The 26,062-nt window shown below is 40.2% G+C and overlaps 1 protein-coding gene across 1 annotated transcript in view; it reads right to left on the bottom strand.

The window, feature by feature from the left end:
- Positions 1-26,062, bottom strand: part of SLC8A1 (solute carrier family 8 (sodium/calcium exchanger), member 1) — a 333,481-nt gene that overhangs the window by 13,571 nt on the left and 293,848 nt on the right. Inside the window, exon 10 of the mRNA XM_012653809.1 lies at positions 9,113-9,388. Within this exon, the coding sequence (XP_012509263.1) occupies positions 9,113-9,388 (276 nt within the window). The remainder of the gene's footprint in view (positions 1-9,112; positions 9,389-26,062) is intronic.

Genomic DNA, 26,062 nt, shown 5'->3' with positions numbered 1-26,062 from the left:
AACACACACCTATACAGCATGATGTTTCTGCCAAGTGTCCTTGCTTTGGCTGACGTTGAGTATGTGAGAAGGCCTCGATAGAATAGGATGAAACATTTTTAGCTCTCTTCTCTTATCCTGTGACTTTCATGGGGCTGAGTGAAGCTGGCTGCTGTGGGGTTGGGGGCACTCATCCAAAGACTCTGCAGGACTTCAGATAGAGCATGACACATGCCGAGCACCCTGCTCCCTGGACCACCTCCTGATTGGTGACATCATTGTTATCATCCTGGTCCCTCTCCAGCCTTGTACTTGATGCCAGGTGCCCGTGCAGTCCTGCCCGTTGAGAAAAATAAATCAAGGAGTATAACTGCCAACAAAAAATCTTAAAAGTATTTAATACAAACTCTTCTTTTGAGTAGAAAGAATAAAGGATGCAAATAGTTTTGAAATGGATCTTTCCCAGGGTCTTACAAATGCTCTGCACGTAGCCTATTCCCCAGTGTTTTTTAGCATAGGATAACAGGCAGTCATGGTGCCATTTATAGAGCAAATCTTGTGAAATCTGGTGCCTAGCCTTCCTTTGTTTCACTTTCTCCTCGTAAATTTTTGCTTTTATAGGCTTCCTTCAACTCTAATCACATCGCCTATTCGTGGGAAAGTGTGTTGGAAAGTACGGAAAATTTTACCTACAGACAGCTCCTTGCTGCAGTGAGGTTAAAATAAGGTCCCATGGAAAGTCATCTGAGCTATTAGGGCTGTCCAGTGCTGCTCCCTGGTCAGTGCCATTGGGTGGCCTTGCCTCTTGATCTGACTACAAATCTGAGGGTCCATTTTCAGCAGTCTCCAACTTTCTTGGTAGTAAAGAAAATGGTCACTTATTAGAGTATCTGAAAACATAGTATGCCTGCCTTTAGGATCCTCTTGGGGGAACTGACACCATAGCCATTGGGAAATATTGGCTCAGGGTAAAGAAATTCTATTTGCATTTCCATTTAAGCTGAAATGTTAATCGGCCAATTAAGTATGTATACACGCTAGTGATGGCACTTCTTGTCTGATGTGAAATGCCGGCGTTCAGAGGACAAAGCTCGTAGACAGAGAGTAAAATTGCAGGAGACAGAAGGGCATTTGGGGGTGTCCACCTCACTGGAATTCCTAAAATAGGGTAATAAGGAAGATAGGCTGAGAATTCACTTGGTTTTCTACTTTTCATTGCTATAATATAGCTGAGCTAAGTATCTCAGGAGGCCTAACCTGTTTATTAGTACATTGAAATAGAAGGAAAAAGAGATCTAACATTTTTTCAGTGTCTGCTATATGCCAGGTTCTGTGCTGGGTACTTTATAAATACACTCTCATTTGATCCTCACTACAACTCTTGTGACATAGAGTTTCGTGTTCCCATTATTAAGGTTAAGAAACTAAGGTTTAAAGGGGTTAAGTGATTTGCCTCGGGAGTGTCATACATCTAGTAAGTGGAGGAGGGAGGGCTGGCTTTGAACTCAGGTCTGCCTGACTCTAAAGCTCATATTCTCTGATACACCCTTGGTGTGTAGTCATTGCACTAGGAGAAGACTTGGCATAATTTTCCTGAGACTGAGACTGTTAACTGTCAATCTGTGAGCTCTGCACCGAGAACACCAAACCTATTTGAAGTGAGATGGGATGAGAGGAAATGCCTGAGTTAGTCAAATTCCCTGCTGTTTTTCAAGGGAGCTCAGATGACTCTGAGAATTCAGAATGACGGGGTCTAATTTCCCACTGGGAAGAGTGTTTGTTTTGAGTGGGTATGTTGGTGTTCCCTCCTGACGGCATCTTTGTGGTTATGCGAGGAGTAGACTGAGCGTGTTTTCTGATGAAGCCTCGGACGGCAACCTCTAGTGATCCTGCAGCCTCCTACTTCTGCTCAGAGACCTAGAACACTGGAACTTGATTGCTAAAGCTGCCTGCAAACCTCTGCAGAACGAGACTGCTACGAGAGTGTCCTCAGTATGCCCTTCCCGGGCCCCACCGACCGGTGCCTGGGTGGCTGTGTGTCACAGGCAGTTTGGCGTAGCCCAGGACGACTAAATCTCCCTTTTGTTCACATTCATTGGCAGCACATGGCGGTGCCTACGAGCATTACCTTAGGATTCTAGTTCTTTGCCAGCTAGGTCAGAGCTGAACATCTTTAAAAGAATTTCTAGTTGTCTTAGTGTTTAAATTTTTACATATAGGAAATGCTAAGAGTTTATGGGTATAGAATTAGATCTTTATTCATTTATGACATTTTTTGAAGCATGGACTCTACCAGGTGTTTGTGATATCACTGGAATAGTGATAGTGCCTGACCTCAAGTAACTTAAATATAATCCCACTGTTACATGCTTTAAAAGTGGGAAATACTAAAACTGAGGCAAAGAGAGAAATTAGTAATTTCAAAAAACTGTAAAGTGTATGGGAAAGAGTGTATGCAATATTTTAAAAACAAAACCAAGGTGGCATGATAGAGTAGCTAAGTACCAGATTATAAAAATGAGAGATAATATGGGTTCCACAATTTATCAACCATATAAACTTTGGCTAAATGTGGACAAATCACTTATTCTTTGTGAGCCTTAATTTCCTCACGTAACATGAGGACACTGATGCTTACTATCTTATAAGCTATTCTGTGGCTTTTGGACAGGGCTAGCACTGTTGCATCCATGGACGTGGTACCCCACACATCTGCAGGAGTGTCATTCAGATTAGGGGGCCGCCTTGAGATTGCAGTATGCAACCATACAAGTTAGTCTAGGTTCCACTGATAAATAAAGCAACAGGACGCAGCAAATTGTAAAGCACTTGCTGCTTAAGTATACTGCAGAATATCTTAGTTTTGGGAATTATCAGAATCTAGGAAATTAAAAACTGAAAAATTTAAACCATCAATAGCTAAAAATTTTTTCTATTACAAAAATAATATAATGTTTTCTAGCATAGTGTTAAACAAATAGGAAAAAGAAATCTCATTTTCAGGAGAAGAACCTAAAGGACCAAACAATAAAGGTTGAAAGGAGGCAAAATCACTTCATATCACTTAATGATATAACTTAAATAAGATAATAGGTAATGTATATACAGTGCTTATGTCTAGCACACAGTGCAGCTTTGTGGTAAATTTAAAAAATTTCTTCCTTGCCCCAAATGTTTCCCATTTATTCTCATAGTTTATGTTCCTTTTCACATTTTTTAAAGTTGATCTCAGTGTAAATAATGATAATTCCTTTCTGCATTTTATACCAATTTTGAGTTGACAAAGTTCTCTGAGATCCATGGTATTACTTAATCCTCTCATCAACTTTGTTTGGATTGCTATGTATTATTATGCCTATTTTACAGGCAAAAACACTGAGGCTCAGAGAGTCAAGAAGTTGATTAAAGCCATACAGAAAGCAATGATTAGAAGTCCAGGTTCCTGAATAGAGTTCTAAAGCTCTTGTTCCTATGCTCCCATGGTACATATTAATTAACACTGCACTGAGAGAACATACTAAACAACCAGTATATTCAGTTTTATATCAAATTCTTCCTATGGTATTTAGAAGTTTGAAAGTATTGTAACTTAAAAATGACATAGATTTTCCCTAAAATAGGTTTTTTTTAAAAAAAAATTTTCTGTATTCAAAATGGGGGAAAACTCCCTCAAATTATCTATTTCTTTTTCCTTCATGCCTTAAAATTTCTAGAGGGAAATAATTCCTACTTGACAGAATTCAAAGGATAAAAGGATATTCAAAACATGGGAAGGAAGCAGAAAATCTTACACTGCCAGGGGCCCAGGGCCAGGCTAGCATACTTCATGTTTAAGCTTTTCTGGCTCAGGAATGAGCAGCTGGCAAAGGGAGCTGAAGGGGCAGTAGGCAAACATCAGGCACAAACACAATCTAGATGTGTGGAGGAAGAGCAAGGCAAGACTTACACAAAAATATCCCCAACTCACCAACATCTAGGTGTTTTCCCTGTCATTAAAGAAGAATACTTACATCTATTTGAACCCAATAGGAGTAAGAATGAAAAGGAAAACCCATATTGTGAATCTGGGATATAAGCTGGAATTTCCTGGCCCAATATACTCAAAGGTTTAGGCAAGTAAATAACTGTGAGCTAAAAGTATGTGCAATCGCCAGGTGGTCCCTAGAACAAAAAAGGCTGGGTTCCAAATGCTCCTTCTTACATTTTTTCCCTTGAATTTTGACCCTGTTTTTCCTTAAAAACAATATGATATAACATAGTTATGGACCCATGTCAGGCTACTGCAAAATGCCTATTTTGCACTCTACAAAGTGTACTCAAAGTTTTAAAAGTACTGGCTTGAAGTCTGGGTCTTAGAAATTGGGGTCATAGGAAGAGAAAGAATGAAGAAGAGACCAAAAAGTATCTTGCTACTCGTCGCAGTTCCCATCACAGCCAAAATTATGAAAGAGGAAACCTGTTTCTGCACTGAGGTCCTCAGTGGCCTGAAGTTAATTTTTGCCCCTTCTCACTATAATAACCTTCTTAGATATGTCCTATTCTTCAAGAATAAGCCACACTATAAAAATATCTACTATTTATCTCCCTTGATAATCATAACTTTAATCTTAGTTTTCTCTAGAATATATTAGGAAGAGAGCAATCTGATTGAACCGACTCATACTAATGTGTAAACAACTGATCTGTACATTACTTATACATACAACACACACACACACACACATGCACACACAGAAAATTGCATTACTTATGTGATAGCTAAGCACCATTCTAAGAGCTGGTGATATGATATAGAGAAAAAAAGAACAAGATTTCTGCCCCCATGAAGCTTACATTTTAGTGGGGAGAATTAGATAATAATAACATTTAAAAATAAATAAAACAAAACAAAAATCCAAAAAGTAATGAATACAGAAAACAGAGTGAGGTAATACAGGCTAATTGGGCAACCACTTCACATTTGGTGGTTAGAAAAGGCCTCTTTGAAGATATAATTTAAGATGAGATATGATTGAAGATCAAGAGCCAGTTTTGTGTAAATGAAGGGAGAAGCATTTCAGATAGCTAGTGCAGCCCTGAGAAAGGAGTGACCTTGGTGCATGCAGGACAGAAAATAGGCCCGTGGGCCCAAAGACCAGAGGGCAAGGAGAAGAATGGAATGAAAGATAGGCAGGGACCAAACCACATAGGTATCTGAAAGTCAGAGTGATGCTTTGGAGTTTATCCCAATCGAAATAAGCCATTGGAAGACTGTGGTCTCGTTTACATCTTAAAATGATCTCTAGCAGAAGCAGGGAGACTGACAGTAAGCTACTGCAGGGGTCTAGGTGACAGAGAATGAATGGCTGTGCAGACTAGGATGGTGGCGGTGGAAAGAGAGCTAAGTGGGCCTGATCAAGACATACTTTAGAGGAAAGATTTGCAGGACTTATAAATGGATTGAGTAGGGGAAGGAGGAAGAAGGAACCAAGGATACCAGGGTGGATGATGACACTGTATTCCTAAGAAAGGCAAGATCTGGAAAGAATGGGTTTGGTTGAAGGATAAGGCCCTTGGGCAGTAGGAATCAACAGTTCTGTTTTGGATATAGTAATTCCGAGCTGCAAATGACACATCTAGGATCAACACAGGGAAGGCAGTTGGTATATGAAGCTAGCCCTCAGGGGAAAGTTGAGGCTCGAGCTATACATTTAGCAATCATTGGCATATAGGTGACATTTAAGCCATGGAGACTGATGTCCAGGAAGTAAATATGGACCAGGAAGGAAAGAGGGATGGAGACCAGTCTCCAGCTTACTCCGACATTTAAAGGTGGGAAGGGACTGTTGGAGAAGCTTGTTCCTTCAGACAGACAGGTCTGAAGAATTGCGATTCAGGAAAAGAAGGCCCTTCCTGTACTCATAGATATGGGTCTTCAAGCTCTTGTAGGCACCTGAGGTTTGGGGTGGGTGATGACCTTTATGAGTCCTTCTCTGCCGGTAGATCATAATGAGCATTTGATACCCGCTGGTATGAGGAAGAGGCTCTGTCTCACTCAAAACATCTTAAGCTTTTTCACATACATTGTGAACAGTATGGTAAAAAATACTTTTAATGAGATATGCAGATATTAAATCCTGCCTTGAGGCAGGAGGGACTAGCAGGGAGGAAAGATTTCAATACCCATCTGGCCATCACAGTCTAAGAAGCTACGACTCTTACGCAGAAAGAGACAGCAGTACATCAGACGCTAGGCAGGAGCCCAGCTATTTTAGGAAAAGTGCCAAGACGTCAGCCTAGAGAAGAAGCTGGGCCCCAGGACCAATGCTGATTAATGGTAGGCTATACGTGAAGAGAATTAGTTTTCTTTAGTCTTCATCTGCCTGTGGCAAGTGGGCTTTGTCATCTAGAAACAATAGCATCTTTTTTTTTTTAGAAATCAAGGGATATAATAACACACTGCTCTGAATCAGCAGGGTTGAAGAACAAATATTATGTTCATCCAGCATCTTGTTTAATTTTCACAGCTTTTTTTGGGAAAAAATGGCTATTGATATAGATATGATTACCCGAGATTACCTGTGAATATATTGTTTGGGGAACATGCTGCACAGTTAATATAGCAAATTATGGAATTCTCCCAGTAATAGAGCAAAGTAATCTGTGTCCCCATGGGAAGCGTTTCTAGCAGTGTAGGGAAACCATTTCAAAAACTAATGATTCTGTTATATTCTTCCCAAACAGATTTTCTTACTTCTCAGTGTCTCCACCTGGGTTCTGAGTTAGTTTTAAGTGGCAGAACAAGTGACTCCCCTAACATTAAGGTTTGCTATAATCCACATTTCATGTTATAGGAAAAAATAAACTTTAATCATATGGCTACCAAACTTTTCAAGGGTTTATTAAAGCACGAGATGCACAGAGCCGTTTTCAAAGACTGGCATTCAGAAAAAGGAGTCTGTTTGTGGGTATTGGAGAAGAGGCATTGGGGACTAAAAACACATTTTCAGAAACGAGAAATTTGATCTCGTAAGAGAATTTCCTACATCAAATGAGGATTTAATGTAGGAAAAGTATTTTTTATCTTTTTGAAAATAAGAAATGCCTTTGGTGGGATAAACTGCTGCTTTCTCAGAATGGCAGGCTGCTTGTGGATAACTGTCATAAGAGACCTAATTTTGCCTTTATTATCATAATTTGCACATTTTCTCCTTAGGGGTTAAACTCACGGCCAACAGTGTGTGCTAACTTGAACACCACTGGATGCAGTGACTTAAACCTTAGGGGAAGTGGCCCCCAAAACATATTTTCCTGTAATAACCACATCTCAAATAGAAGCAATGGACAGCCATGATGTTTAGTTCCTTTGGTTTTATATATATTCTCTAAACAAAACAACTTAAGATATGAATATTTTAAGCATTTCCTCCTATCTGGTAAATTTCTGGTAATTTCTGGAAAAAATTCAGAGTAAAGACCAAATATGGAACTGTTGGAACACAGCTGGGGTTGAGAGGGAGTCTGCTCTCCTCTGAGGACCAACAGTGAACTTGACATCTTCAAATAGTCTGCTTGCTAAGGCTGGAGGATGGGTGCTCTCGGAGTCTCCTGGCCCCTCCAATACCTCGGTTGGACACCAAAACCACGTGGGGTCTCTAACTCAGGACCCCCTAGTGGTTAATCAGTTGGGTAATACCATGTGTTATGGTTGGCCAGTATGAGTCTGGACACTTCCTTCACGGTCACTCAGGGTTACTCAGGGTAAACGTGGATGAAATATCCAGATTTATACTGGTCATATCATCCTAAATTATTCAACATAAACAATAATGGTAAGAGCTACTATTTTATTAAATTCCTCCTTTGTCCCAGATGCTTTACTAGATGCACCATTTATAGGTATTTTCTCCAATCTTTACCACGATTCCTCATGTTCTGAAGAAGAACAACTTGTGAATTTCAGTGGAAAGAAACACATGATTTAAACTGTAGTTGTTTTCAGCCTCAAACCAAGAGCCAAATCTGCCAGCAATGGCAAGTTTTCCTGGAAATCATGGTGTCCATCTGAGGATGGTGGTGAGGCGAGGGCAGTGGACAGTGAACAGCACCAGCATCAGAGCTACATTTGCTCCAAGTTCTGCCTTTTTTCAAGCCCACCTTAATGCTTGTCCTTGGCCTGCTGCTGCGCAGAGAATGCTAGTCTCATTGCTCAAAGTTAAGGCTGTATGTCTGTCAGGTAGCCAACTAGTGCTGGAGAGTAGATCCAGAATTTCACTTATAGAAGACTCTGGTATGCACCAGAGCCACTTGGGAGCTACATATTTCTGGGCCCTCCTCCTAGAACTTCCAAAGATTGATGATAGGTCTTAGGCTTTTGCATTTTTTAACCAGCTCCCAGGTAATGCTGATGCCCATCAAAGTTTGAAAATTACTGCTGTCAATATTATGTTTGGGGAGATGACGTCTTACTCAGGAATCTGAGTAAACATAATAAACTACTGTTGTAGCTTGGAAGAAAAATTCACCTTATAAGGAAATCATCAAGGGATGCCCATGAAATGTATACTTGGTCTGCTCACTTTTGTTTTTTTCCTGTCCTGATCAATGCCTATTTTCTATTTACTTCTATTAATATTTGGGTCAAGAGAATATTTTGTCAGATCTGCAATAAGTATGTTATCTCAGTTACCTAAATGAGTGTAAGTTTCATGGAAAGCATCGGAATTTTATAAATATATAAAGACAGAAATTTTGTTCTTAAAGATGATTCTGTATTTTTGTTTGTCTTTTTAAAGCGCTCATTGTAATAGGAAGCTGATCTGAAAATCTGTCCATCAAACCATCTGTTCTCTCCACGCAGGCCATGGACACCCCCTGGGAATGCTATCCAGTCATCACGCTGAGACTGACCAGCTCCCTAACTTGAGCAGTGCCATGACAATGTTCTGACACTGACATTATCTATATCTCTGGGCAGTCATCCTTCACAGGCCTGACTTGTTATCCCAGCCCTTGAAATTATAGCAAAGAAAGGTTCAGGAAGGCAAATGAGCTTCCGTTTCTGGGGGCAATATATGTAACCTAAACATTTGTACACCCATAGTATTCTGAAATAAAAAAAATAAAAGGAATTATATATGAACGTATTCTCTACCTGGCACTGAAGTTCCCAGTGCGACAAACACGACGGCAGTCACAGAATCTTTCAAGCCAATGGTGCAGCCAAAGTGGGAAGCCAGGTCTCCAATGAAAGCTGTCAGTAGGCCGATCATGAGGATGGACACGATGAAACACGCCCAGCCGTTCCAGTATTCTGTAGGGGGCACGAAGGCGAAGAGAACCTTCCAGAACACCGTCAGGAAGTGCATCACATAATCGAAACAGGAGGGCAGCTTTTCCTCCCCACATTCGTCATCATCGTCATCTTCCCCTAAAAAGAAAGGAATGAAGCACATTTCATCACAATCCGTGCTACCGAGGTCTTCCTCTCTCTCAATCTCTCTTTCCTGGGCCCGTCATCCCTCCATGCTGAGTGACAGGAGGCAGTGAGAGGTCGGTGGAGCTTAGAGTTTTCCAAGAGTGAATCACAAGTAACCAATTCATTATCAAGGCACTGAAATGCCTCCTCACTGTGGCTCATGGGCCAATGGCAAAAATTTAATCTCTACCCAGGCTGCTCACATGCAAACAACACACCTCTCCTACTTTCTTATCACCTTCGGTGAGATTTGTCACTTCAGAGAAATGAAAAGGATTTCTTCCAAAAGGTTGGAAAGCTCTGTGCCAGGCTGAGAAAGAAGCCTCTTTTGAAGAAGGACAATTATGGACAGAGTTCTGCCAGGGCTCTTTTCTTCCAGCTTGAAATCTAACTCTGGGGATTAATGGTTACATAATCACCTATAGGACAATGTTCAAACAAAGTCTGTAATCATAGTTCTGGGTCTTGCATATTTCATCAGCTTTACTTCCTGCAACTATTTCAAACTTAAACTTTGGAATTATTTGCCAAATAATTATATGCCCAAAATGAAATTATTTGCATTTTTTCACAAACCATAGCATTTTTCTCCTACTTTTGTCCTTTAGAACTAAATATGCTCATTCCTCCTGGTACTCTTAAAAAGAAAAGAAAGGAAGAGAAAAGAACTAAATATGCTCAGTATGTCCTAATCCTTCCATTCTTATCCTCCCTACTCATCCTTTAAAACTCACTTCCTCTGTGAAGCTCTCTCTGCCTCCTCCAAACAGTGCTGGGAACTCCTTCTTAGAGCTTCCACAGCCCCCAACACTTGTAATTCTCCATCAGTGGTTCTCAAAGTATGCTTCCTGCACGAGCAGTACAGGAAACTTGTTAGAAATGCAAATTCTCAGCCCCACTGAATCAGAAACTGGGGAGGGGGATGGGCAGCAATCTGGGCTTGAACAATCCCTCCACATGATTCTGACGCATGCTCGAGTTTGAGAACCACTCCGCCAAATTGTGTCCATGTATCTTTTCACTTCCTTCTCTTCTCCAGTTGACTGTGAGTGCTTCCAGGGCAGGGATTCCTTCATTGTTGTGTCCCTAGTGTTTGTTACCATCTCCAGTATGTGGACTAAAGTGGTTGAGCTTGTTCAATGAGGGAATGCATGCATACATTTACATAGCTACATAATGACATGATACATACACACAGATCACAATTTTGCCTATTAAGTTATACTACCAATGCACAAAGCTTGCCATTTAAAGAGAAATCAATAACATTATTCTAAAATGGAGATTTCATTTATAATGCGAAAATTATCCCCATTCACATTTTAAAATTAGGATATTGAATGTCAACTTTTCTTGAAGTGGAAGCAAATTCATGTGTTTTTTTCACCATTTTGGAAAGAAGAACATCCCCTTTAAGACTTTGATCACCCACTCCAACCTTGTCACCAGGGATCTATTTTGCTTGGTCCACCCAGTGTGGCTGTGACTTTCCAGCTGACTATGTGACCTGAGATGGCCAGCATGGGGCAAATATGTGCGCTCTTCCTGAGACCCTCTGTGGTGGTGAGGTCATCTGGTGCAGACCATGGTTGGAAAAACCCTCCCAAAGCACAGGAGATTTGAAGGAAAAGTGCCTCTCACAAAACACAAAAAGAAGAAATATCTGGATTTGTCATCTATGATTTTTATAGGAAGAGAGAAGAGGCAATGGCCTGGTCTTCCATGAGCATGAGGTCAGAATTATTATGCAAATTATGTGTGAGTTTTCTCCAGTGTTCATACCATAGGGTTATTCCATCTTTACAATATCAACCTTGCCTGAAAGCAGAAGATACTTTTTTTTTTTTTATTTTTTTTATTTTTTATTTTTTTTTATTTCAGCAAATTATGGGTGTACATATGTTTAGGTTACGTGTGTTGCCCTTGGTTCCCCCCACCCCCACCGAAGTCCGTGTTTCAAATATGTCCATCCTTCGGGTAGTGCGCATTGCACTCCTTGTGTATACAAATACCCGTCCCCTCCTCCCTCCTCCCCCCTCCTCCCGCCGCCCTTCCCGTGGTACAGATGATTAGGTTAGGTGTGTTGCCCTTGGTTCCCCCCCCACCGAAGTCCGTGTTTCAAATATGTCCATCCTTCGGGTAGTGCGCATTGCCCTCCTTGTGTATACAAATACCCCTCCCCTCCTCCCTCTTCCCCCCTCCACCCACCACCCTCCCCCTTCCCCAGCATCCAATAGATGTTGTTCTGATATGTGCATTTATGTGTTGATTAGTTAATACCAATTTGATGGTGAGTACAAATGGGTCCTGTTCTGCTGCTCTTGTGGTGCTCCACTTTGGATAATGGGCTTAAGTTTAATCCAGGAAAGTGTAAGAGGTACTAGATCACTGTCATTTCTTATGATTGAGTAATATTCCATTGTGAACATATACCAAATTTTGATAATCCACTCATGGATTGATGGGCACTTGTTATGAGCTGTATTGTGTCCTCCCCCCCATCCCAAACGCATATGTTGAAGCCTTACTCCCCAGAATGTAACCTTATTTATAGAGAGCATGTTTAAAAAGGTAATTAAGTTAAAATGAGGTTGTCGGGGCGAGCCCTAATCCAATATGCCTGGTGTCCTTATAAAAAGAGGAAATTGGGACACACAGAGAGACACCAGGAATGTGCGTGCACAGGGGACAGACCATGAGAGGACCCAGTGGGAAGACAGACATTTGCAAGCCAAGGAGAGAGGCCTTAGGAGAAACCAAGCCTGTCAACACCTTGATCTTGGACTTCCAGCATCCAGAATGACGAGAAAATAAACTTCTGTTGTTTAAGCCACCCAGTCTCTTTCCTTCTTTCACTTTTCTTCCCACTTCTTTTTTACCCTACACTTTAGCTCCAGGTAGAACCTAATGTGAGAGCTGCAATATTCCAGGCTTATTTAAGGAGAGAGGAAGAAGAGAACCACGTCAATTCTTCCCCAGCCTCCTCTCCTACCCACTCCCCATGCACGCACCCAGGAAAGTTCAGAAAAAGCACTAGAATTTCTAGTTATATTTATTTTGTATCAGATCCTTTTTAGTTTCTCTATTTGCGGACATTTCATAATTTCACAGGGCATATGATTAAAATAGTTTGGAAAACATTACATTTTAATTAATCATTCATAGAAACACAGATTATTCTGCCTCTGATTCTCCACAAAATTACTTAATTTGGGGTGTCTCGGTCTCATATTTTGAAGATGAACAAGAAAACAAATAATGAAGCTTCTCAGAAGAAATGACACATAAATTGAGAGTAGGTATTATATTTGTCTTCAAGATGGAAATAATAACACCTTTCCCACGAGAGATATGCACAGGAATAATTAGATCATCTTTGCAAAGTGTTTGAGGATATTTCAAAGTAATGATTATCATGACAGTTGTCATTATTTTCTTTCACTTAGGATTGTTACTGTGCTTCCCCCTCATTATTTAATTGCTTAGTCGACATGCTGGGTACTCAGGTTACATTCTAGGTTTTTGAAAACAAAATTTAATCTTGCCCTCTCAAATTCATAATCAGTTAAGGCAAAATGAGTGTGTGTGTGAGAGAGAGAGAGAGAAAGAGAGATAGATAGAAACAGATAGAAGAGATTGAGAATTCCTCCTGTTGTAGGCTTCCAGCATCACAAAAGAATCTTAATATTTAATGCTTAAGTTTGGAATGGGAGGCCCATCCGTTTTATAGCATTTGAAACTAGAAGTGGTTTCCATCCTTTTTCCTGGGATTTCATTGCTCTTTATAAATTTTAATCTCCAACTCAGATGTCATTTAAATATTGAAAGTGGCCACTGACTGCCATGCATGATGCACAATTACCCCGTGTTGGGGAACGACAAAGAAATATTATGTTCATCCATCACCAACTGGGCTATACTTAAAAGTCTGCTCCTTGCAAAGAGTGGTGAAATATTAAAAAAAAAATATCCTAGGAACATTTTTTATGTGACACAAAGATGATAGTAATCCGCCGGTTCTGTGGTTCTGTATGTTTGCCAGCTCAGGGTTACTGGAGGCTACATAATTCTTTCAAGTCCTTTCTCTGTGTTAGCAAAGAAACAGACAGGTTGGTGGGTTTGCTTTCATAGGATCTCAAGTAAATTCCTCTTATCTCAGAATCCTTCTTTCGAGCTTTATGGATTCTACTAATGGAAAGATAAGAAACAAGGTATTAATCCCTCCCGCAGCCTTTTAAATGGCTTTGTTGATACATATTGGACTTCCTAAATATAACTACCAAAAAAAAAAAAAGGCAAATCATTAAAAGTGCAGACAGTGGAGAGAGCATCACCTCCTCTATGGATGAGCAGTACTTGCACGGCTCCTGATCTGGAGCATGACAAGGGCATCACCAGTACAACCGATCCTGAAAGGCAACGCCTGGGCTCGGCACCTGCTGATAGCATATAAAGTAAACAGGTGTTTTCCTACATCCCTCCCTCCATGCGCAGAGTCTGGCCTCAGGGAGAGCTTTGAGAACCAGAAAAAGAGGCTGCTGGGTTGTGATGGACACTTGAGTCAGGAGACTTACGTCAGTTTCCAGTTCTGGTAACTTGTCTTGGAGCAAGACACTTAAACTTCCTTCACTTGTCAAATGAGTTTCCTAACTGCCACATCACAGCTGTTGTGAGGACCAGAGGAGAAAATAAAGTCCTTTAGAAAACCATAAACCCCTTTTACAGACAAATGTGCCATATTCCATTATTGTTATTTGTCAGAGGGAAGGCAGAGAATCAATACAACCTGAATATCCTGATGTCACTGAATTTATATTCTGTTTAAATGGGCCATTATCACTAGTTTCCCTGCACTGCTTGATTTTGAGAAAAGAAAGAAACGGAAGGAGGAAACATAGTGGGGTGTCTACCAAGTGACAGGCACTGAGCTAAATTCTTCCACATACTTGATCTTATTTCATCCTTACAATAACCCTGCAAGGCAGGCATTATTAATCCCATTGTGCATATGAAGAGCCTGAAGTTCAGAGAATTTAAGTGACTTTTAAAAATAATCACGCAGTTGCCAAGTGACTGAGGTGGGATTTGATCTAACAGCCCAGGGAATGTTTTACTACACATGATGCCTTATTGAATGAAGCAGGTTGAAGAGTTTAGCATTTACCACATATTGGTTCAAAATTTGAATCTGAGAATTCTTTTAATGCCTGGTGCTACACAGATACTATGCTGCCTTTTTTAGGAATATGAAAAGATAAACCATCACACCATCAATATATTCATATCTAATATTTTCTAGATATGATTTTTTTTTTTTGCAGAGCCAGTTATAAGCTCTTTCTGAAGCCCTTGGGGACCAAGTAAACATGGGAAACAGGACAATCAGGTAAAGGGAAGACATCATGGTTGTGATCACTTTGGAATCTTTTTTTAATTTTAATTTTTTGTTTTTTGAGACAGGGTCTCACTCTCTGTTGCCTGGGCTAGAGTGCAGTGGCATGATCACAGCTCATTGCAGCCCCAAACTCCTGAGCTCAAGTGATCTCCTGGCTCAGCCTCCAGAGTACCTGGAACTGCAGGTGCGTGCCCCAACACCCAGCTAATTTTTTTTTTGTTGTTTTTTAAGAGACAGGATCTCGCTATGTTGCCCGGGCTGGTCTTGCGAACTCCTGGCCTCAAGTGATCCTTCTAACCTCAGCCTCCAAAAGTGCTGGGATTATAGGCAGGAGCCACTGCGCCTGGCCTAATTTTAAATTGTTCTAAAATAAATTTCACTGTGCATATTTGAGGTTCACAACATGATGCTATGGCCTACATATAGATAGTAAAATGGTTATTATAGTGAAGCAGTTAACATATCTATCATCTCACACAGTTACATTTTCTGTGACAAGAACAGCTGGAATCTACTTATTTAACAAAAATCCATAATACAATACAATTTTACTAACTTTAGTCCTCTGATTGTACATTAGATCCCTAAACTTGTTCATCCTACATATCTGCTACTTTGTATCCTTTGACCTTGTGTCTTTCCATTTCCTTCCCACCTCCACCCATGGTAACACTGTAACCACTGTTTCATTCTCTATCTTTGTGTATTTGAAATCTTTTTTAAAATTGTATATATTTGTATATATATATATATATGAAATTCTTCTTCATAATTATCACTTTTTTGCAACTTGATATACAGTAATTACAAATCAAGTTCCAATCTCTCGTTATATATTTCCATTTCTCTTTGCTTTCAAAGGTTCTGAGACTATCATAAAATGTAAAAGATGAAAGAAACCTTAGCAATCAGCTAATTCACCTCTTCTCATTTTAAGAAAAAAAGGAATCTGAGAACTGGAATTCAATAAAGGAATTTTTGTTCTCTAGTTTCTTCTGTCTGTGTCTATCTGTGTGTATGTATTAGCGAGTGTGTGTGTGTGTGTGTGTGTGTGTGTGTGTGTGTGTGTGTCTAACATGTAAGGGCCAAATTCAACCCAGCGGCTTTTACTGTCTTGCTCACAGTGACCTAAGATTTCTTTTCTCTCCCTTTCCACTTTTATGTGCTTGTATCTTATTTCTAGTGAGAAAACGAGTATAATCTCTTCTCACTTTTAATGGTTTCTATATGCCAGTAAATTTAGTAACCTAAAGATTTATTGCCAAACAAGACTATCTCTTGGTCTGGATTTTGGAGAAGTGCAATAAGCATTTCCCTATAACCTAGTTGGTGGGCAGTACATACTCTCTGATGCAAAGTAGATAATGTCAACAATTTTTCTTCTAAGTATATCGAAAAATACTTCCTTATCAGACATATCTTGAAACACGATTTGCTCAAATTTCTAGACCTATGAGTTGCCAAAGCACACACACACACACACACACACACACACACACACACACACACAAATGCAGGCATTAGCTTCTATCAACTGAAACAAGTGGATATTAGAAAATACCTGAACTTAAAGCTTTAGGAGTGTTTCGAAGCTTGCCAATTTCAGCCCCCTGCTTAATGTGAACTCCTTTAAAATATCTCTGCCAAGTGGTCACTTGTGCCACACGCGAGAGTCTCAGCTATTAGGGTACTCATCATCCCACAAGGCAGGTTTGGCAGCTCCGGTGCTCAGCCCAGGCTGTTAGGTTCCACTCACTCATCCAGGCTCCATCCCCTAGGCCATATGGAGTAAGTCCAATCCCGCTCCGCAGACATTCCTTCAGGCGTTTGAAGCTGGCCACTTTTCACATTACCCTCAGTCCTTGCTTCAAGTTCCTTGGTCATGCAGGCCACGCTCCTCTGAGCCCCCTCCACGTTAGCCACATCCCTGGTCTTTAAAATACAGCACTTGGAGCTGAAAACAAGTCCAAGAGGCACTTAACTCACCTGCAGTGGGGAAGGTCTTTCACCTTTCTCGTTCTGGACACATTAACGTACACAGTGGGCTTCCGGTAGCCACATCACACACGTGTATACATTGAGCTTTCCTAGACCTACACATCAACAACAACCCACTGTGTCAAATGCGTTTCTAGGGCATGGCTTCCATTTCCCACACTAGTAGAGCTGATTATTGGGGATACAAAGGAAGACCTTTCTCATCCATCCTTATTAGGCTCTTTAAGAGAAGTGGCTACTTACTTTCTTTTCAGTCCACGTAAAACTTAGTCATTAAAAAAAAAAAATCTGTACTTTGACATGATACCAGCTTTTCTAAGAACTTGTCTTTTTGAATCCTTAAGTATGTATTTGAATTTTAAAAAAGTCCCTTGTTGTGGCCAGTTGTCCCTGGGGATGGTGTGAGCCCTGTTATTGGTGGCTGGTTTACTGCCCTAGCCCCATGCAGCCAAGGGCTTCAGAGAAAGCCTGATGTTACACTGAGGTCTTTCTTCACTAGCTAGTGAGGATCAGAATTAGTGTAGAGACCCCACGCCTAGAATCTACTGTACCTAGGCACCCCCACGTATAGTAACATGTAGTTTACTCCTAGAGACCCCACTGGCCTTTGATTTTCATTCTCCCTCTCTTGATAAATGCACTGAATATCAATATCATTGTGCATGGAATCTGAGTTCCAGATTGCTACAGATTTGTCACTTGGACTACTGGCCTGTTCTTGGATGGAGAGGACACTATATAGGCCATATTAACCTTCCTCACCCCCTACTTCCAAGCCACAGACAGCTGTGAGCCATCCTGTCCCATTGGACCAGTGCCAGTTGTTGGGGGGTTTGGGCCAGGTGATGTGTGAGAGTTTTGGAAAGGGACTCAAGAAGGCAACTCACTCTCTGTAAATAACTCTCAATCCTATTTGAGATAAATGAACCTCTAGATGAAATTATCCACCATGAACAGAATTCTTACCAGCTTAGGCCATTATGGATTTTGTTAGGATGGTTAACACAGCACAAGGGATATTTAATGTGACAGAAATATTTCTCAGCAAATGTAGCCACTGTCAAAATGAAAAACAGATCCACTAAGGAGTTTTAGCTCCATGCAAGTTGGATTATTAACAAAATGAATGTGTTTAAAGCTGAAAATTGACTGCTTTAGCTCATTCTCTCTTGCTCTCTCTCAAGAATTCTTCTATGTGAATTGAGTCCTCCTAAATAATTACAGTATGACATAATTAGTCATGTGTGTTTTTGGTCCAACTTGGTTTTTTTTGAAATTAACTCTATGTCAGGGTAAGGATCTTGACATTCAGAGTGTTCTCTTATTTTTTATTAATTGTAAGATTGACAGAATTCCAGGCTCCTGAGATAGAGAAACATTTCCTGCAGACTTGAGCACCTAAGAAATAAACCTTCATCAAGTAGAACTGACACTCAGCAAGCGTAGATGCCACCTGCTAGTTGAGATGGTTTAGTTATAGTGGGTAGTATGTGGGCACACCAGGTTCTAAGACTGGCCTGAGGGCTCTGATAATACTTTGTAAATATCAGCAGCTGTGTCTAAATTAGCCTCCTGTAGTGTGGGAAGCTGAGCCTTGAAGCAACTGTTTGGGCAATGATAACTCTGTAATTTTCAACAAACATACCAATTGTCCTAGAAAATGTTAAAATTCATAAAAAGGGTAGATGTGTACCGAAGGCTGCCCCACATGCAGAGGGGCATAAAGACCTCCCAGAGTCCCTTAAGATGCTGCTGTGATTAAACTATGAATTCAGGTTCACTTACTAGCATTACCTTCATGTATATGGATAAATATGTACATCTCACTTATTTGTCATCTTCCCAGGAGCCCGCTGAAGTAGGTATTACTTTCTCCATTTCAGAGATGAAGAATCCAAGGCTCAGAGAATTTAAGTGACTTGCTCATGAGATCAACAACTCTTTCCACCACTTCATGATAATTACTCGACCCACTGTTTCCATAGAGAAAAATCTCTGTGGTTTGTATGGTAAAAATTCATTCAGATAAAATCTAAGTTTATTTGGCACTGTTTTATGACAAATGTAATTGGGAAAGAGCTATCCTCCTTAAATTAACCCTCTGTATATAATACATGAAATATTGAATTGTTCTTTCAGAATATGAATATCTGGCTCCACTTTATTCTTCCTAGAATTTGATTTCTTTTAAGAATCTTTGGACAAATCCTCTGTTAGTGGTTTGTTCAGGCCCCATTGGGATTCCCCTCATTTTGGTGGCAAATATCTATCTCTCTGGGTAGCCAATATTAATAGGAAGGACTCTGGCGCTTCAGCAGAGACAAAAACTCTCTCCTGTGGCTGTTTGCCTAATCTCAAAATGAGGAGCATCCCAATGGGGACTGGCTGGCAAAGTGGTTATACATGTTGAGTATCTAGGATTCTAATGACAGCCTGGGTTTGCACATACAAAGTAGTTGCAATCGCTCAGGGCCACCCTCATCTGCTGGCTCCTATTTCCTTCTCTCTGTTGGGATTTTTAATGAGATCCCAGTGAACAGGGCCCTTTGCTGACAACAAGAAGGCTCCCAAGATTTACTGGTTCTCGGGCACCTCGCAGATTCTCTGTGTGCCTCAATTTCTCTTATGGAAAATGGGCATAGCTAAGTTAGCCAAACTAGTATAACTTGCTCTTTTGTGCTACTGAAAAGATAAATGAGATTTTAAAAGAGAAATTATATGAACAAATATAGTAATTTCATGTACTGATATGGGCTATGAAGACAATGAAGTCAGATGACTGAGCGGTTGAGAAACCCCTCTGAGGAGGTGACAGGTGAGCTAAGACTTTAATGAGAAGACACAGCCAGACATGGAGGAAACAGCTTGAGCACGAGACTGCAAAGAACAGAAATAAGCTGTAGCCTACAGGCATTAATTCTGGGGAGCACAAGTGTGACAGGATGGAAAGAAGATTGACCTGGGTGGGAATCAGAGCACATGGGTCAGAGTGTGATCCCAACTTCTGTTTCCCCCTTTCTTGTCAATGGGTTCATGAATATCTACTGCATGGGGCTGCTGTGCGGCTTGTGTGAACATAAGACAACTATTCGCCAATGTTGAAGCCATTCGCTCATTCACTGCTGCTAAGGGGTTGGCCCAGGAAAGTTACAGTCTTTGATTTGTCTAATCCAATGTCAACAAAAAGCCAACTGGTCATTAAATAACTTCAGCGGGCAGACACAGAATGTCTGGGGGTTCACGCCCTGGTTCTGCAATTCCAAAATTAAAGTGATCAGTGCTGTATGGTGTTCTAAAATAGGCTCTATGTGACCTTGGAGGAAACTCTCCCTATCTCTGGTCTTAGGTTCTTACTTATCAAAAATAAAAGGGGGGAGGTTGGAATAGCTGATCGGTAAGCTCTTCCTAGCTCTGCGCCAAGATTCTGTGCTCTAACAGGACACAAGACACAGCAGCTGGCCAACATAACCGGCAAAAGCAGGGCAGGGGAGACACATGGGATGGGGTGTGTGTATCAAAGTTGGTTCAGGCAAGTGGCTTTTCATGGCAGGAGCTGCAATGACAAGGTCTTTATCAAGAGAGCAGGCTGTGAACAGCAAGAATTAATGCTACAAGTCTCTTTTATGTGGCTCCTCTCTGCCTATGGGGAGTGTGCGTGTGTGCTGGGGGGTGGCTATGTCTTCTCATCCTTCTGCTTCTTTGGATTATGCTGAAATGTTTCCCCCCTGAAAACAGTGTACAAAGGCTCCCACCGGGGGATGAAAAATCCCCCATGCCGTATGCATTGATTTGTAAGCAACAGCTAAAACTGCATTCACATCGCAGCAGCCCAGGCCAACAAAAGAGCTACTGGATCCAGTGATGGCACATTGTTTGCAGAGCTGAGCTGCTGCCTCTCCAGACAAAGCTGCATTAGAGACGTGACTTCAGGCTTACAAATAAGCGCACTGAATCATCCTGGAGCCCTTCAACGCGGTGTTTTCCTCAAGATTTTGTAATAAGCAATTTAAGAGGAAAAACATCCCAACAAGCCAATATTCTTTTCAGAAATATCAGCTAAAGCATATCCAGGGGCCAGAAAATAATTGCTTTTTTCTCCTGCCCTCTTGTACTCCCACCCCTGTGTAGCTGACCTTCCTTGTTCTGAAACTGGGAGGTGAATTTACCTGATTCAACATTTTATCCTGCTACCACTGACATACTAAGATTGATAGATATCCTAGATTTGCTTTGCTTATCTGCTGGTATGGCCCTAGAATATCTCCCATAAATAGTTTCTCCCTGGAACTTATTCTCATCCTCGTTCTTATTCACGTCCTCTTCTTTTCCTCTTAGGATCACAATTATCAGCTAAATAAAAGTAAAATTCTAGTAAGAACATTTAGGAAGATTGACATAAAATATGTGAAATATGTATTTGCATATCCAATTTGCATGCACACAGATATATTTTATGTGTGTAAATACATGAATATGCATAACTACATATCATGTGTATGTATGGGTTTTTAAATAGGGATTACATATGTCTCACTCTTTTTTGAAACACGGCATATGTGTGTGTGTATGTATTTATATAGATTATTTTTCTAGATCAGACACAGCAGTATGACATAGTAAAAATAGGCTTTTAATCCAGTTATAAATGGATTAGAAAACATTAATTCACACATAAATGTATTCATTATTTATTCAACACAGACTTAGCATTGCCAAGCACTGTCTTAGGTGTTAGAGAAATAGTGATGTTAATTTTTTTTTTTAAATTTAGATTCTTCTACTTCTAAGAGGGCTTGAGCAGATCTGTACCTATCAATAGAGCATAAGATATTTTAAGATAAAATAGGACAAAAAAATGTCTGAAGAAAGCAGATATAAAGGATGCTTTTAGACACTGGAGTTGAGTGAATTTTGAACATTTAGGCAAAAGAATCCACTAAGCTTTCTGATGGCCAAAGCAAATTAGAGAACGTTGAATTATATGGTTATAATTTTCTAATTGTAGAGATGATAAAACTTAACTTTCTGTGGAAATAAAACCTCTTTTCTTTAAACTAAAGTACAAATTTATCATGTTTTCTTTAAAGTATAGTGAGTGACATTGTGAATAATAATAATTAAGGTTTTATAAAAGATAAAATACTACTTTTCAAATGTTATACTTTAAAGGTAAACATTAAAATTATAACTAAATTATACTTGAGTGAGGATGGTTTTGAATGGGGCTCTAATGAGTTAAAAAAGATTTACTTTCTGATATCCTATTCAAAGCAAGTGAGAACAGCTACCAAATTTACTTAACATGACCATTAAACAGTGTATCTTAAGCATCTCTTATCTTAAATGACTTGTTGACAAGTTGGTGTAATTACGCATTGTATCTATCACGTATTCTAGGGCAGATATTCCATCCTGATTAAAGTTAGAATGCTAAATTTCAAATAGCATTATCATGGAAAGCAAGTTGACATTTTATTTATTAAAATGAGATGTCCTTTAAGGGACAGGGATGCTTTAGTATTTCCATGCCCCAAAGACAACTCACGGGTCATTTTTCCAATCCTCTCAACTCACAGATGAGATCAGAGGACTTGTCGAGAGCCACACAACTAGTCGATAGCTCTTTGACCATTTGGACACAAATGTCCAGAGAAGCCAAAGATTCTAACATATAATTTAAAAAAAATTTAAACACTTTATTTGTCATACATATTATATGTACTCTCTATTACAAAGAATATGAATATTTTAGTTGTATAATGGGAAAGAAGGAATAGGAGCTAAGTTGCATGACAGCAATCTTGTTCACATTTCCTATTCAAGTTTCAAATAATTGCTATGCAACCTTTGTTCCTATTTGTTCAAACATGCCAGTGATTCTACACATGAAAAAGACCTACCTGGTAACTAATAGTATCATAGGGAAAGACCAGGAGGAGCTTGGATAAAAGGCTCGGCATTGATTCCATTTTGTTTCAGAAGACCTGACATGATTTCTAGCAGCAGATCTAAACACAATTACTGGATCGCAGAAACAATTTGGAAGTCCCTCTGGGTTCTTCATGATGAGATTTAACCTGAACTTTCTAAGAAATCCAGTGACTGATCCTGCCCACTTTCTAGGATTGACTCTATTCTTTCTGGTCCCTCTGCACCTCTGTCCCAGGCTTGTGCACAAATTTCCAAGCCCTTAACTTACCTGTGTGTAACCGAGACTAAAAGACTTGTTAACTTCATCCCTTTTGTCCTAAATTAACTCATCTGAAATGAGACCACTTAAGACCTGAACTAAAGTTGTAGGAGGTACATCTAGGGTTGAGCTGAAAGTTTACTGGCATTAGACTCACAGAGATGGGGTTTCATATTCCAGCTAGCCACTTGCTGGATGTGTGACTCTAAATAAGTTATGTTCCAACTCTGAGCCTCAGGATCCTCAACTGTAAACTTAGAACAAAACCTACACAATTCAGGGTATATCTGTGTGGAACAGAAATAATGCAGACAAAGTACTGGCCATGTAGTAGACAGGCAATAAATACTAACACTGTTTAAGCAAAAAATGGGCCACGATTCCATACATAGGTCTTTGACTAACTTTCTCAAAGGCAGTTGTACCTACTTTTTCTCATGAAACCAGCATCCTTTTTCATGAACCTTAGTCAGCTTATGATTTTAGGCGAAGGATGATTAAGAATCTCAATAGTCACATAAGAAACAACGCAAAATGAGACTCCCAATTCCTAACACTCTCTCCCTTTTTTGGTGGTCTTATAGTCAACACTGAGGCTGTGTCAAACCTGACCTAGCTGGATTTTTTTAACTGCTTAAATGGGATCTTCAGATGACCCAGGGTTAACAAGTAATGAGAATTTCCCCACAGTAATGATGCTGAGTTACAGAGGAGATGCTAGAAAGATTCTTGCTTAGACCAGATTGCATGGCAATCCCTTGAAACTCTTTTTTATTGTTTAGGACTTTTGGAGTGGATCAGTCTTCAGGCTGACAATTCTTCAAGAGAATTATTGTCTAGGGGCATTGGTAAATTGACAGTTTTTGATATTAAATAACTCAGTTTAATCGCAAATACTTATTAATCCACAGAGCATGCAAGGATGAAGGACTGATGACAGAAGCCTTCCCCAAACTGAACTCGTCTCCATATTGGTTTGGTATGCTCGGGAGACAGTGCCCTCCACTTCTTTATGCAGCTGAAGTTGGCTCATTTCAGTTAACTGGGAAGTACAGTGAGCACAGACTAGTCACCTGTATGCACCAGCCTGGCCTCATGTCAAATGTCTCCCTTGTACTTCAGAAGGTTGCACCAGCACTCCTGAGTTCCAATCATGGAACAGGAAGAAAATTAGGCGCTTCCACATCATCATCATCTCACCTGGTTTTCTCTGAGGCTAAACTTTGACTATCCTCTCATCTCTTTTCTTGTAGGAGAATAGATGTGGAGTATATGCTGTTGTTGTGCTGAATATTTACTGTAGACAAGCAAGTGTGAGGGCAGGGTATGTTTTTCCACAGCAATATCAGGTGGGCCATGGAGCACAAGACCAGCAGGGATGCTGTAAGACCGTAATGGTCATTAACAGAGCTCCAAAATGTCACTATTGGATGTTATCTTAACCATAGACTAGTCCAACTTTCTCATTCTATTGATGATGAAACTAAAATGCAGAAAATACTTTGCCAAGGTTATACAGTTGATAAGAGACAGAACCAAGACTACAAGGAGGCTTTTTGTGGTCATTCTTGAGTGTTCTTTATCATGAAGATGCCAATAGATACTATGTCTGATATGCAAATGAATTATCTACATCAAAAGTAAAAGAATTTCAGTAAGATCTTTAGTGCCAAGTATTTAAAATTGTTTTGTAAAGAGAGTGTAGTTTGTAGACTTTCTTCAAAGAATGTTACAAATTAGTATGCAGGAGAAGCCTATGGATGCACTTAGGAAAACAAACACTTCCCATTGTTCTTTGGGGAATTGCCTGTCATTCTCCCCAAGGAACGATGAACTAGGTTGCGAAGAGACTTAAATATTAAGGGGGAAAAAACTTCCTATTTCAGGCTGCAGCTCAAATATCCAAACAAATACATGCCATATAATGTGCACGTGCATGTCTCTGTCCATGTATGTGTTTGTGTGTATTTGTATATGTGCCTCTGTATGTTCACACGTGTCTGTATGTATCTATGTCTATATGTATGTCCTACATATGTGTTTGTGTATGTGTGTGTCTGTCTGTCTGTGTACACTCAGGCCCCAGGCACAGCAAGCAAGTGTACCCCTCATACTGGAGAAAATCTTGGGCTGATTTGTATTCTGGTACTGCCCCTTACCAGTTTTGCTTCCTGAGCAAATGACATTGTTTTTCTGAATCTCAGTATTCTTATTTATAAAATGGCACATGTGATACTCACTATGAAAGGAAAAGGTCAATCAGTGTGTTTTTATTCACTTACCCATTTTAGTAATTAAATTGAATTAATTGCATCTGCACAAAATTTTGGTCATATTTTAGTGTAGAATCTCAATAGATTTGACTCCCAAACAGCCAATTTTGGTATCCAAATGTACAGATGGTCCTTATGAAAACATACATTTCTAATTAATCCTTACAGCAACTCCATGAGCGAAGCACAGTTATCTTCACTTTATGTATGAGCAACCGAGCTCTCAAGGTGTAGTAATCTGCCCAGAGTCACCCAGGGAATATGTGTAGGGCGAGGACGCACACTCACATTTGTCTCCAAAGCCAGCCTTGCAATTACTCTCTCCCTCACCTCCCTCGGCCCAAGGCTATTGTGAAGAACAGTATGGCTGTAGAATTGGCACCGGCACCCTGGTTCTCTGTATCCGGCCAATGTTTGCCCACTTCTCTGACACACCTGTTTTCCTTTGTATCCCAGGTGGGCACACAGTTTCTTAATGTCAACCCACCATCCTGCCCCACAGGAGATACTCGGAAGAAGAGGGAGCTGGGGACAATTCAAACTGGACAGACAGTGCATGCTATAGAAGCACCTGTGCTAACACATCTTAAAAGCACCTGGTGGCACAGGACTTGCCTTGCAAGTTTTTGACAGTCACTCAGCTACTGCATGTCACTGCTCCTGGTATTCAACCCAGGAGGTAACAGAAGGAGAACCGCTGGGACGTGACTGTTTAATCCCTTCCTAATCTCTGGATTCTCATGAGTACTTTAACTCTTCAAATATTGAAC

This window comes from Propithecus coquereli, unplaced genomic scaffold, assembly GCF_000956105.1.
Source record: "Propithecus coquereli isolate 6110/MARCELLA unplaced genomic scaffold, Pcoq_1.0 Scaffold43, whole genome shotgun sequence".
NCBI lineage: Eukaryota > Metazoa > Chordata > Mammalia > Primates > Indriidae > Propithecus > Propithecus coquereli.
This window is presented reverse-complemented; position numbering and strand designations above follow the sequence as displayed.